Source organism: Falco naumanni, chromosome 7, assembly GCF_017639655.2.
Source record: "Falco naumanni isolate bFalNau1 chromosome 7, bFalNau1.pat, whole genome shotgun sequence".
Lineage (NCBI taxonomy): Eukaryota > Metazoa > Chordata > Aves > Falconiformes > Falconidae > Falco > Falco naumanni.
The window spans coordinates 63,581,807-63,596,230 of record NC_054060.1 but is presented as its reverse complement, the minus strand read 5'-3'; the positions used below and the strand labels follow the sequence as shown (position 1 = coordinate 63,596,230).

The 14,424-nt window shown below is 58.1% G+C and overlaps 1 protein-coding gene across 1 annotated transcript; it reads right to left on the bottom strand.

Moving 5' to 3' along the window:
* Nucleotides 1–6,784: 6,784 nt before the first annotated feature.
* On the bottom strand, nucleotides 6,785–9,769 carry VRTN (vertebrae development associated). The gene has a single exon (XM_040602568.1). It carries the CDS (start codon nucleotides 9,767–9,769, stop codon nucleotides 7,742–7,744), a length of 2,028 nt encoding a protein of 675 aa, XP_040458502.1. The 3' UTR covers nucleotides 6,785–7,741.
* Nucleotides 9,770–14,424: the final 4,655 nt, after the last annotated feature.

The window sequence follows — 14,424 nt, the reverse complement described above, 5'->3', positions numbered from 1 at the left end:
ACCGCTCTTCTGGCCCCGTTGTCCCACCAGCACCCCCAGCCCTTGCCCTAAGCTGGTGACACCAAGAGACAGACAGAAAGTCACCAGGAAGCCCATCCCCTGCCCCTCTCCCTGTGCCTGGCGCAGACACACCTCTCGTCTCACATGCTGGGCAGCTCTTGGGTTGCGAGAAGTGTCATCACCAGGTGTCCCAGATGCCCTCCCTGCTGTGAGGACAAGATGTCAGGGACCAAGCCAGCCCCTGCATCTGGCTGAACATCCCCTCCATCCTTCTCCTGCCCTGGAGATGCTCCTCACTCAGCAAGGAGCTCAGAGCAGCACTGTCTGAGGTGTGCTGGGCTTTGGTTTCTTTTCCCAGCAGTGGAAAAAGTGTCGTCTTCCAGCTTGGGCTCCTTTTGTAACCTCTGCAACATCAAGGCGAGCATTTCCTAGCAGGCCTTTCTCTTCAGAAGCAGCTAAGGACCGGGTGGACGGAGCCTGTGCCAAGGGCGGGGATGGCCTTTGAATCCTGCCTTCTTCTGGGATGCAGCCAGGAAGAAAACTGCCAAGGAAAAAAGCATCAGTGCCTCAGCACAGATCTGAGCGACCGGCACATCTGAGCCACTGCCTGCTTCCCCCAGCTCTGCTCCCGCTGCTCGCCCCCCAGCAAGCACAGCAGCTGCCGAAACAGGGCCACTGGCTACAGATGGGGGCTGGGGAGGGAAGATCTGGGGTTCTCTGAGCTGGGGGTGAAGGGGAGTTGGTTAGTGATATCCCACAAGGGTCCCAGCATCTCTTTTCACTATAAGAGATGCTGGGATGGAGCCACGCTGGCTTTTGCTCCTCTCCCCACAGGGATGAGGCAAAAGGATGGATGAGAAGAGCAAAGGAGCTGGTGAGGTTTGTGGGGGACACAAGACCTCTACAGGACCCTGTCCCCAGCCAAAGGGACCCACTGGGGGTACCGGCCCTCCCGCAACCTCCCAGCCAGCCTGCCCTTCCTTGGGGTTCAGCCCCAAGGTGGGTGATGTGGGAACCAGTGGGGCAGGACACGGGGTGTCCTTGCCGCTGCACTCCCAGCACCTGGCAGGACAAAACTGCTGCTGGTTCTCCAAGCAGTGCCCATCAGTGGGGCAGGATTGCAACTAGTGCTGGTGGGGCAGAAATGCTTCGATTCTCCCCCCATCTGCCTGGAGGCTGGCAAGAGACACAGGGAAATAAAAGTGAAGTAAATCTTTCACCTCACTGAATAGCACAGTCAGTGTTTTCCCTTCACAGCAATCCAGTAAGGAAACAGCTACTTATCTGAGACAGGGCAAATTTTCTATTCCTGGCAAAAAAAAAAAAAAAAAAAAAAAAGCATTTAGCAGTGCATCTCTTTGCCTAGCTTATCCTTTCCCCTTTGCTCCCCAAAACCAGCCTGTAGTGGAGGGAGCACGGGGAGGCACAGCCTGTGGCAATACCACCTCTCCTGGGGCTGGTGGGAGAGGATTTTTGCAGAGAGAAGCCAATTAAGAGCCATCACTCAGGCATCAGCTGCTGCAAAATCAGGAGGCTCATTACCTCTCCTCTCCCTGCAGACGCCAGGTCCCTCTGCCACAGCCTTCGGTAGCCACACATGCAAGAAGGCAGCGGTGGGGCCGAGCTGTCCCCATGGGGCAGAGGACAAGTGGTGCGGGAGGGAACAGAGGTGGTGTCCTCAGGCATAGGGATGTTTGGGGACCACATCTGCAGATGCGCTGCTCCGGAGCTGACCTCAGTTTTGCTGCAGTTGGTGCGTGGGCTGGATCTCAGAGGCCAGGGCTTTGCAAGTGAACCGCAGCTGCCTGTAGAAGGTGTATCTGAAAAATGTGGTTTAAATATCCTCACAAGTCATATTTTGCGAGCTTTGGAGACTCAAGGCTAAGAAGTGCCAGAAGCACCTGACTTGCAAGCTCACAGGCCGGACAGGACCCGTGCCCCCCACGCCAAATGGGTGGGATCATCCCTCAGGCCAAGCTCCAAGGAGCAGGGGAGCTGGTGCTGCCTCTCCAGCAGGATGGGGCAGCGGTGGAAGAGCCTCTTTTCTCCCCCCACCGCGCCGCACTCCACACGGCTGGCATTTTTCCACCTCCTTTTCTCAGCAAACCAAGCAGCCACCCGGGCCTTTGGCCTCATGGCTGATTTCTGCTGGCGTTGAAAACACACTGGTTAGGTCCCACGTGTGCAGGGGGCTCCTTCCTGCTGCCAGCCCTCGGCCCTGGTGCCACCAGGGTCTGCCCAGCTCCCCTTCCCCGCACTGTCACCTCTGCTGCCTCGGGGAGGCTGAGCCGCTGGGCTCCCTCCCTGCACAGCATGCCTTCCCCACCGCTGCTCCTCTCTGAAGCTCCATGGTTTATCTGAGCTCTTCCAGATACTCACTTCCAAAAATGCCACCATGTCCTGCAACCTCTCTACTGCTGGACGTAGACAACGCATCCCTCCTGTCCCCCATTTCTGCTCGGGAGCTTTTCTGGCTGCAGAGCTGCGCTCAGCTCGATCCCATCCTCTGGTGCCTTTTGGAGACTTCCCAGCAGAAATCACCCCACTCCACAAGGGATCTTTCTTTACTTTTGGAGGCATGGCATTTAATTGGGTTTTAATCTGTCCAGTGCTTGCTGGCTTCATTTTTAAATCAGTCTTGTTGCTTAATCAAAATGCCAGGCAGGATCAAACCTGATGTCCTGCAGAAGTCGGAGTGTGGTGGGGGTGCTGCCTTCTCCTGGCCTGGGGAGCTGAGGGACAGGCAGGCTCCCGCACAGTGGCAGAAGCGCTCGGAAGAGATAACTTCATCCTCAAGTATCTGGAAGTGTCTATCCCGCTGCAGCTCTCCTACCTCCCCCCAGTGCTGTGGTTACTGAAGCGATGGAGGAGGGATGGGAAGAGGGGCAAAGGAAGAAGCTGGGGAAGGAGAAATGAAATGCAAATAAACGCAATATCTGCCAAAATGCCATCCTCAAAGTAATATATCAAAGTCCAGGCACAAGCAGTAAACTCTTGACAGTACTAGGCTAGAAAGATGGAAGTTTTTCTTTCCTGAAGTGCTTTCATATCTATTTTCTTCAAAACTTTCGCATTTTCCAGATGTTGACTGTGCTAAATTAGCATTACACATCAGCTGACTTGTTTTCCAGAGGAGGAAAGGCAGGGAATGCTGTATCTGGACCTTGGCCAAGGCGCTGGGACCGAGCCACGCTGACAGTTGTTGGGTGGGGGCTGGTTCAAGAAAGCTAAGATGGGTACTAAGAGGTTATTAATATTTCAGAAGATCTCTTGGGCTGGAGGGCAAAATCCTTGAGGATCCGTGTGAGGATTGATCTTCTATGTTTTCACTAGCAAGCTGGCACAGGAAGGAGGGGTGCCTTGTTGCCATTTGCTAATGAGACAAAATCCGGAGGGTTTTGAAATACAGAAGAAGAGTAAAGAAACTGGGCTACCTTGAAGGCAGGAGGGGTGGAGACGGGATGAAATGCAGGGAGATGTGATGGGGGGCTGCCAGAGCTCCTCGGCTGGCAGGGACCAGGGAAAGGCCTGAGCCGTTGCTCCAGCACAAAAAAGGCAGATCTGACATGAAGATCTACAGGGCAAATTGGTTCAGCAAAAATATTAATGAAGGACAACGGCAGGGCAGCAGCGGGCCACAGCTGGATTCTGTGAGACATTTTCAGCTACCAGATGTGAGAGATGGGTTTAATGGGAAGGAGGCAGAGAGGGTGGTAGGAGAATGGGGAATGGGGACCTGACCATGGCTGGTGTAACTAACCTGCTTGGGCAGAGGCAGATGGTTCCCCACCAGTACCCTGGGAGCACAGGAGGAAAAGGAGTCTCCTCTCAACAGCTTTGTTGGTTCAACAGCACTAGTTGTTTGTAGTCTGCACCTATGGAGGGAATTACACAGGGGACTGACCTAAAAGATCCCTTTTTTCCTTTTTCTCCTCATCTTCTTTTCTTCCCTCCCCAAACAGGTATTCTTGATAATCAATTGCTTTTATGCTTGCCAGTTCAGGAGCAATTTTGAACGGTGACACTGACTTTTCTGTCCTCCTGCCACCACTACGTGTCCACCCTGATGCTCCCAGCAAAGCGCAGGAGCTATCTTGCAAACCTTGACCCTTTCACTACCTTGATGCTTTTAAGACCAACACTATTGCTCTTTGCACCAACCAACCAGGTGCCTGTGCAAATTCTGGGGGCAAAGCGGTGCTTGAGCTAACACATACCAGCTAAGTGCCCCAAAGCTTTGCTTGGACATAATCGAATACTGCCGTGGCCCGCCATCTGGGCAGGCTCCGCTGTACTGTACTGCCCACCCCCTGCACCTGCAAACCCCCTCCCGCAGACACGAATGGGGTGTGTTAGTGGCAGAGCAGAGCTCTAAACTGCAGGTGGGCAGGGGGCTGCTCTGCATAGGCTTTGCAGCCCCCCAGCCTTTGCATTTCACTTACCTCTTAATTTCCATCTTTTCTGGAGTTGGTACTTTTAAGCATCCACACGTGAGGGAGTTTGGGTGGCACCTGAGCTAAACCTCACTCCACACATGCAAAGGGAGAGATACGTCGGCTGGTGCCCAGCAGTGCAGTGCAGAGCAGCTGAGGCCACCTCACGTTCATCTCCCACCACCAGCTCAACATGAGAGCAGCATGACAGGTACAGATCAAGTGCTACAGTTTCCCCCCCATTTAAACTCTGCTCAGTCACAAACAACATCAGTAAATAACGAGCATCCACCATTTAGGTGGTGCCAACTGGCAGAGACCCACCATGACCCTCCTGCCATCAAGGCACAGGGAGGGAGGAACGTAAGGGCGCTTCTGAAACCCCTCAGAGGGGTGAGTATTATTTTCCTGCCATGCCTCACTCAGGCATCCAGGTAAGGGTAGAAAACCCATCGCACCTAGATCTCTTCACCAGGGGTCCTCAAAAATATCTTGCAAGGAGGTGGAGCCCAAGGCTGGCACCCAGGAGGGATTCATCCTGCAACTGCACCCTGGCATGAGGCATGCAATGCTCCCAGCTTGGGGCGAGTCAGGTGATGGGAAGGAGAAGCCATCCCTCTGCCCTGCAGAGCACTGCGTACCTCCCACCACGGAGGCTCCCCCAGGCTCTCCTGATGCCCATCTGCCTTCAGCAGTGGCTAGCAGCCACCCACCATGCTGTGCCATGCCCATGGATACCCCAGCCACAGCCCTGCTGCCAGGCATGGTCTGCCCCAGCCTCAGGGACCACCCAAATGGGACCTGTGATAGCACCCACGGTCAGAAAATCCACCCTCCCTGCTCCTTAGCTCAGCCAAGGAAGGGAATGCTCCAAGGGTCTCCCATCCACCTTCGCAGAAGCTGCTGCAGCCACCGCTGCTGCTGAAAGCAGCTACCTCCAGCCTCTGGCAGTCTGGAGACACAGGTAATCATTCTGGAGTAATTACCAGCTTACTCCCTCGGAGGAGTTTGCTGGTGAGAAGTCGCTGGCAGCTAATTGCTCCAATTACTCCCTGACACACAGATCCCGAGCATCCAGGGCTTTCTGCAGCAGCACACAGCACCGCTCCGCAGCTCCCTGCTCCCCACCTGGATCACCTGCTGCCCCCAACCCCCTCCTCCGGGACCACACAGAGTGCACCGGGGCAGATGGATGGTGGCGAGATCCCACCAGCGCAACGGACAAGGAGCCAAATGGTTTCCCAAGAGATGTCCCGCTGGCTCAGCACTGCTCCTCCAGGGCTGTCCCACCATGTGGCTCGTGCCCAAGAATACCACGGGACAACCCTCAGCACCCCCTTCTCCTGCAGGCTGTTGCCAAAGCAAGCTGAGCAGGGCTTCCTAGCATAGGTCCCCCTGCTCTGCCTAGGAGGCTTATGGGGAATGAAGCTAGACCATGTCAGGAGCAGGAGTGGGCTACAGCAGCCAAGAAAGATCTGACATGTTGAAGAAGGAAAAAAAAAAAAAGTTACTTGCAAGCAAGATTGGGGGCGGGGGGAGGAGAATGGGACACCACAACACACATTATTGCATCTCAACTCTTCATGAGGTCTCCCGTGATCCCAATGCCCCTGTAAAGACCTGAGGGTGAGAAAGACTCAGCCCTGCTGTTAGACCCAGCCTCAGGGGCCGATCTCATAGGTGCGGGGCTTGAGAGGCTCTCCCCTCACATGCCTAGGGATGCTGTGACCCCTGGCAGCTCCCTGTGATATAAGGGCAGTTATCACCACCCTCCTCAGCAGTAGCAGCCAGCTCCAGGCATCCTCCAGCTCAGTTCTGCTGGCAGACACAACAGGGGAGCTCACACACTAAGGAGATGAGGCTGTTTGGAGAGCTCTGGCAGAGCCTGGCCACACAGAGACCCCCCACAGCCCAGCACCCCAAGACACTGGCAGGGCAGAGGTGCCAACAGCTGGTTTCAGCCTTCCAGTACAGCACCATCACTTCAGGGCAGCACCACTCACTGACACCTCAGATGTTGCCACCACTTCCCTGCTATCACACAGAGCTGTGCCCACTGCACCATCCCCAGGTTTGCATCCCAACTGGGAGGCAAGTCCTGACCTCTCACCGGGGAGAGCATGGCTCCTGCCAGGCCTCCAGAGCACCTCTGAGCAGATGGTTCCCCACCAGGTCCCAGGAAGTAGAAGAAGACCTTTGCAGGAGCAGGGACTGAGGTGTGCACAGGCTCTCCCTGCCCACAAGCCCATTTTAGAATGCAGACAGGGAAGAGAAAGCCTTGCCCAGAAATCACACAAGCAAGGGCAAGAAACAGCACAGGACTGGGAGTGGAAGAGTCTTTATTGCTTTGGCTTCTTACAAATGAGAGATATGTGCATCTAGGCTCGCTGCAAGGAGACATCCGCGTTGCATTCAGCTTGCAGCATGGTGCAGGGGATGCAGGGACACTGGGCACACAACATTCCATCTCCCTGCCTTCTCCCAGCCACCAGGGAATAGAGACCCTAGGGAAGCAGGGCAGCTGCCAGCCATGAGAGAGTAAAGGACTGTGTGAAACGTTATTGCTACAAGACCAGAAAGGTCAGGGACAGCTTCTCCAGAGCCTGCAAAGGACACCAGCTCCTAGCTTAGTGCTCCCAGGAGACTGCAACGGGGACACAAACAAGTCCCCTCCTCTACCAGTCCCTGCTCCTTCTAGAGAGGATCAGGGCAGCCAGAGGCAGGTATTGGAAGCCAGAAAGCCAAGGTGGTATTGATGCTGACCCCAAGTGAAGCTTTTATTCTCCTTAGCTGGGAAGAACCCAGATCAAAAATGCTCCTCCTGTAAAGCTGAGCACTCCCCAAGACCCTCTTCATCCACAGCTGAGCCAGCGCTGCTTGGCTTGCCAAGGGGACACTGGGCACCTCCACACTCATCCTGCACATCCACATTACTCATTCAAGCAAGTGCCAGGGGCAGAGACACCTTCACATCCTCTGTCTCAAGAGGCCCAGCAGCAAATCATGACACTGGCACAGTACTGCCTCCTCCCTGGCTCACCCTCCGAGCACAGAGAGGACAAACCCCCTGGCCCCTCTCCTCTGGGACAGCTCAGTGCCTTCTTCCACTCCACCGGTCTCTGGGAATGGGCACTGCAGGGACACTCCCATACCTGATTGAACCACACAGAAAAGAAAGCCAGAGACAAGGAATAAAAAACCAAACCAGAACAAAAGTTAGAGCAGGGCCCCAGCCAGGGCACACCACCGGAGAGCCAAAGGGCACATCAGCTGAGGAGCTGTGGCCAAGCCAGCCGGCAACTGGCACCTCAGGCATCCACAAGCGTCAGCCCATCATGCAGGGCACGCTTCCACATGTAATAGGTGGAACGGGCCGTGAGTGGGAAGCGGGCACTGAACTCCTTGTAGGTAGGGAAGGTCTTCGACTCAAAGCGCTGCTGCAAGAACAGCTTGGCCTGTGCCTTGAACTGGGCAGTGGCAATCACATCCATCACAAACATCTGGCTGTTGGCTCTCTCCGACATGGCATAGCCTGAAATGGTGGTGTTGTATGGCATGGCTGGTACTGGCTTATCTAGGTGCTTGGCGGCTACCTCCATGTGGCCCTGGGGCTTGAGGCCTGGCTCGGCTCTCAGAGGTGCCAGGGAAGCCACCCGGTTCAACAGCTGCCTGGAGCTGGTCCAGGGCAGGCGATGCTGCCCAACGGCCCGGCCACTGCCATTCCAAAACCAATAGGCTGTGGAGGAGAGAGATGGGTAGCGCAGGCGGTACTTGCAGAATGGCAGCCGCCATTGCTGGACCTGCCTCCTGGCCACGTCTCGCAGCTGCTTTCTCCAGCACAGAGAGGGCTTGAGCTGCAGGAGACTCCTGGGTGCCGGCCGGTCTCCATTCAGCCTCTTCTTAACAGGCACACTGCTTGGCTTCAACTGCAGGAACGGCTTTCCTGTCACTAGAGGTTTCTGGTTATCCAAGGGAGATTGGGGGGGTTTGAAGTTGGGGTTCTCCTTGATTGCTTTTCTTCGCCAGTTGTAGTAAGTGGACCTGGAGATGCCAGGGAAGCTGCGCTTGAAGCACCTGTAAGGCACCAGAGTGTTCATGGAAATGCATTTCTCCAGGTAGGATTTGGCTCCTTGCATGAAGATTCCTGCTTGGATGGGGTCTAGGGAAGGACTTGGGGGTCTTAAGGGCCCCCGTGAATTTGCTGGCTCATACACATCAGCCTTTCTTGGGACATCCCTCTGAAGCTCCTGCAACCCGTGGGCCTCAGCCACAGCACAGGCATCACCATTGACCATGCTCTGCATCTCATGCTTCCAGGCATAGTATGTGGATCGGGAGATTTCTGGAAACATTTGTCGGAAGTGCTGGAGGGGGATTATGTTGCCCTCCTGAAAGCAGGACTGAAGGAAGTGTTTGGCTGCAAACCTGGCAGCTGCTTTCTGCCGGTGTTCACGAGACTGGCGCTTCCAGCGGTAGAAGGTGCTCTTGGTAATGCTGTACCGGTCACGCAGGTTGGAGTAGGTCAGCTGGGGGTCACTGTTCAGCAGCTCAAGGGTCTTCATGGGCTGGACAGGAGGCTCTGGCAAAGGCATTGTAGGTTCTAGCTCCTCCAGGCCAACCACGGCCACAAAGTACTGCGCTTTGAAGACCTGCCGGGAGAGCTGCTGCCCTGACCACATGATGTGGAGCGTGGAGGTTCGTGGGCCACATTTCCTGGGCCGGATGAGCCGGTTGAAGTAGGGCCGGATCTTCAAGTTGCTCATGGGGTAGATGGAGTAGATGTTACACTGCAGTACTGAGGCAAGAGCGTAGACATGCCACATGTTGGCAAAGGTGCCAGGAAAACAGGTAGCTTTGATATCAGCATCAAAGATGGCCTCCAGGATAGCCATGGGGAGGCTGGTCATCTCTGGGGTCTCCTCGGTGCAGAGGGAGTAGCGGGCAGCCTGCAGCATCACCTTGGAGTCAATCATGCCATTCAAGTAGTATTGCTTGTGCAGCAGCATCTCCACCACCGTACGCACCTGCAGCTCCAGGCTGAGGCCGGGGTTGCCCCAGAGCAGCACACTGGCAGCCTCAAAGAGGCGGTTCCCCTCACCTTTGCAAACCAGAGGCAGCATGTTACTTGGGGCATCCTCAGGATAGAGGCTCCTGGCTACCCGGTCAACCTCCAGCTCCTCTTGGAACTGCCTCCCGCAATAGCCAGGCAGGGAGAAAGATGACAGGGTCCTCTCTGCCTCCAGCGCAGCACTGGTGAGGCCCTCCAGACCAAAGCATTCAGTGGCTTCCTGCAGCTCCTGCAGCACAGACTGCACCAGCTGGTGCCGCTGGATCATCCTGAAGGATTGCAAAGAGAAAGCAGTCACTCGAGATGAAGGCAGCGCACACACTAGGCTGCCAGGGGCCTGGCCTCCAGCTCTTCCCCAAAGGACAGGGCAGAGGAAAAGGGTAAAGGAAAGGCCATGGCTCACCCCTCCACCCGCACTCCCAAGGACAAAGGAGGAAACCTGGGTCCTCACAGGGCAGACCTGAGGCAGGGACATGGGCTCGGCTGGCTCTCCAGTGACCTCCTGTGGGCAGCACACATGGCACACGGCCTCCAGAGTCACTTATCTGGGTGAAACTGAGGAGTAACCGCATCCGTCGGGGCGGGAGGCCAGCTCACCTCCCAACCCTGCGCACCCGGCTTCGCACCCGGCCTCATCCCTGCACCCCTCCCTCCCACCAGTGGCTCCATCCCTTTCGTTTCACCAGCCCGCTACCAGCGCCCAGAGGGAAGAGAGCCTCAAAGGGGAAACGTCTGTCACCTCTGCAGGAAGGGACCTGTGACAGAGCAACACTGCCTGGAGGGACCTGGCTGAAGGTGTTACACCCAACAGAAGGGGCAAGGAGCTTGCCCCCTCCCCCCGAGCAGCGCACTGCAGCCGTACCCATTGCATGCACCGAAACTGCTGCTGCAGAACCCGGCGGGAGCAGAGCCGGAGCCAGCCCAAGCCACAGTTACTGCTGCCTGAGCTGACACTAGATGTCACTTGCTGCTCAGCGAACGCACAACACCGGCCGAGGAGAAGCTGCAAAAGGAGGGCTTCTCCTAGACGAGCTACCAGGCAGGAGGCAGCCCAAGAGCACAGACGGAGCACAAGCACTGGATGGGTAGTTCAGAGGCTGCATGGAACCCTCTTCCCTGCCTAAGCCCATCCCAGTCCTGTCCTCCCTCTGCATGCCAGTTCCCACTCAGGCAATCCAAAGGGTCAAACCTGCATCCCCTCCTTTGTCAGCTTTTTAACACCTATGTGGCTCTGCCCCCACCACTCCAGGAGCTTTTGTAATGACTGTACAATCCTTATCCCACCATCCATCTCCACTAACGCAACCCTCCTCCACACCTTTTTTCTACCAGCCCGCTCAGGCCCCTCACCCCAGCCACTCTCTCCTGAACTAGTTTTCTCCCAGGGACCGCAACACTCCACTCAGCTAGGAAACCCAGTCACCTCCATTTTCTCCTAAGGCTCGTTCACATGCCACCCTCAACATGCAGGACATCACTTTGCAGTCTACTTAATCCACAGCCCAGCCAGAGCCCGCCTTTCCCACAGCACTTCACAGGTATCGCTGTGCACTCACAGCTCTGCGGGGAGGTGGGGAAACTGCAGAGTCAGGCAGGAAAAGCAGAAGCGCCACAGTAAAGCAGATGCCCTGCCTGACCTCTCCCAGTTCTCAGCCCTGTGCCCTGCTACAGATAAGGTTATTATTACTGTAGCATCTACAGCCCCCGGCCGTGACCAAACAGCAAACGCAACGAGGTGCCATGGAATCACATGGCCGCATCCAGGCTACTTCACTGCAGGGAGCCTCCGTGTTGCCGCTGCCACAGCTTGCCTTTAATCAGACCACAGCTAGCCACCAAATCAAGTCCCTTCCCCTGTTCCAAAGTCCTCCGTGGTCTCCTGCATGTTGGAGGCCAGGGCCCTCTTACAGCTGTTCCCACAGCTGTGGGGCATCAGGTATCAGAGAAAACGAACACAGGAGAATGCACACAGCTGTGAAGCAGGGAAGACAAACTTGTCCAAAAAACCCAGCCCAAGCAAGTATTGGGCTGTCACATCAGGTCTGTATTGTTGTTCTCCTGGCAGTTTGTACAAGTTTATAGAAATTTTGACTAAGCCCATGCTGAACAACATGTGCTTGAGGAGCTGAAGCAAAGGCATCCCTCAGGAGAGCTGCAGGGCTGGCAGAGCCCAAGCCCTCCTTTTCTGTGGCCTGCCAAACCCTTTCAGGGCCAGCCACCTCCCCTTTCAGCCCCGGCAGCCTGGCTGAGCACTGGCCTGCCAGCAAAGCCGGGAAAGGCAAGTCAAGCTCTTCCCCTGGAGGGGGTGAGGCGTTGCCATAGACTAGGGAGCATCAGCAACAAACCTGGTCTTGATGGGCTGGTGGGCATTTCCCACCCCCTTACAGCCTGTGGGGAGAGGGAGGTCGGGAGGGAGAGCTGGAGGCACAGGACTTAACCCCACAGCCTCAATGTCACTGCCAGGTCCTGTTGCTCCTGGCTGCAGGACCTCAAAAGGAATCCTAACTGCAGCTGGAAGAGCAGAGATGAGGGTGGAGAGGGACTCGGGCAAGCCAGAAGCAGAAGCCCCCCAAGCTGGTGGCTTGGGTTCACCGCCAGATCAAACCCAGCAGCTCTCAACACAGAGGAACGTTTATCCCCACACACCCCCAGCAAAGCCAGCTGAACACGACAGACAAGTGCTCCTTAAACTGCCTCAACACCAAGAGGTAACCAAGGGAGCTTTTTGCTGCTGATAAAGAAGCTTTTACCTAACCTGGCCACTTTTGCATTCTAACAGATAAGCAAACACTTGCAGATCGTGTTCCCTCACCTAAACTGATGGGCTGGTGGCATCCAGTAGTGCAAGTTCCCCCAGCCAGCCCCAAAAACGGCTCCAACCAGCAGGAATCCAGAAGACCTCAGCCCCTGGCTGCCCAGGGCCGCTGGTGCCTTGCAGAAGCAGGGTTGCCCACAAACCCCAGCCCGGCCAGGTTGGCTGGCTCGCTCCCCAGCCCCAGCCGCAGGCTCAGGCCACCCCAGCGGTGAAGGCTCCCACTTGCAAGGAGGAGGCTTGAACCACTGTAGCCGCGCAGCGGAAGCGGTAGCCTCCAGGAGGAACATCACCGCACGAGAAATCCCTGGGGCGTTCGGGTGGGCGAGCAGCGCTGGCAGCCGGAGGAGCCAGCCCCATCTGCCAGCGCCCACATCCCCACCGAAGCCCAGAAACGGGACAACGCTCTCCCGGGGAGAGAGGAGGCGCGGAGCCGCCCCCACCAGGCCGCGGCCCCGCAGCCCAGCCCGGCCGCAGCCGCCCCTCGGCCCGGGGCACTGACCACCGGTGTGCGAGCGGCGCCTGACAGCCGCCTCCCGCCCCGTCCACCCGGGAGCGCGCCCCCGCCGCCGCCCCCGCCTCTCCTCCGACGCGGCGGGAGGCGGCTCCGTGCGGCCGCCCCCGGGACCGGGGACTGCCCCGCGCCCCGGATGGGAGCACGGGAGACAAAGGGACGAACAGCCCCGGGGTGAGGGAAGAGGTGGCCGGTGCCCGGACAGCTGCCGAGCGGCGACCGAGGGCAGGGCGGGACGGGGCGCCCGGCCGCCGGGGGAAGGTGCCCGCCCGCAGCGGGACGGGCAGCGAGGGATGGAGGGGGGGAGGGAGGGACGGCAGGGAGCCGCGGCCCCGACGGCACCCGGCGCGGCGCCGCACTCACCTGGCTCCGCGGGTCGGGTCGCGCCCCGCCCGCGCCCTGGGCCGCCCCGCACCTTTAAGGGCGGCGGCAGGAAGCGGCGCGGACCCGCCGCCGCCGCCGCCCCGGTGCCAGCCCCGCAGTGACCCTCGGGAGCGGGCGGCCGCGTGCGGCGCCGGGCCGAGCCGGGCCGGGCCGGGCCGCCCCTCCCCGCCTGCCCCCTCCCTCCCCTCCCCCGCCAGGAAGCGAGCCATCCCCGCGGCCCCGGCCCAGATGAAAGCGGAGCGGGCCGGGGGTCACTTCCAAAGCTAAAGTGATAATGGCCATTGTCCCGCCGCCGCCGCGCTTAAAGGGCCCGCCGCCCTGCCCCGGTGCTCCCCCGCCGCCCCACAGCATCCTCCTGCCCCACACCCCGCCCGGGCTTGCGGCCCCACAGCAGGCAACGGACTTGCTGAGGCGGCGGGTGGGAGCTGGGTGCCGGCGTGGGGCATCCCTAGTGTCCCTCGGGGAGCAGGCGGGTCGCGAGTGGGTGTCACTGCAGCCCACGGGTGGGTGTCTGCCCCCCTTCCCCGCTTCGCTGTGCCGAGGCCACACTCCTTCCTCCAGGAGAGAGCTTCCCTGCCCTCTCCCCTCCCTAAGCGGTGCCCATCCTTCCCTGGCAGGGCCAGGCTGGCGGGACCCCCGGGCTTTTAGGGCTGATGAAGCTCAGCTATGCTGCCCTTCAAAACCTCGTTTGCCTGCAGGAGGCACCCAACTGATGGCAGCCTTGTCCCTGCCCTCTGCTCTGGGCAGGCTTGCGTTCGCCTGCCCATGCCTGGGCCCTCCATGGAGCAGCCTTCCTCCCCACTGTCTCTGCCCCTCTGCCTCCCCAGCCTAATCTCGGGGCCGAGGTCCCCCTCCTTAACTCCGGCTAGCACAATGGATTCATCCCATCCCTTGGGCATCACGTGAGGCTGTGCAAACAGCCTGCGCGCTAGGCAGCTCGCTTCGCTCCAGCATCGCTAAGCCGCCCATGCCAGCTCCACCCCATGTCCTCTTCACAAGCCCAAAACCCCTAGACCTTCCTCCAAGGACCTGCCTCGTCCCAACCTACATCACCCCACAACAGGTCCCCATCTGCTCTTGGGTGTGAGGGCCAGATGTACTTTAACGACAGCTTGGTCAACAGGGAAGAGTCAGGCTCTTCACCACCTGGTCTCGATGCTTCACGTTCCCTGTGTTGTGTAGCTCTGGTTGCAGGCAGCATCTGGTTTCCCCT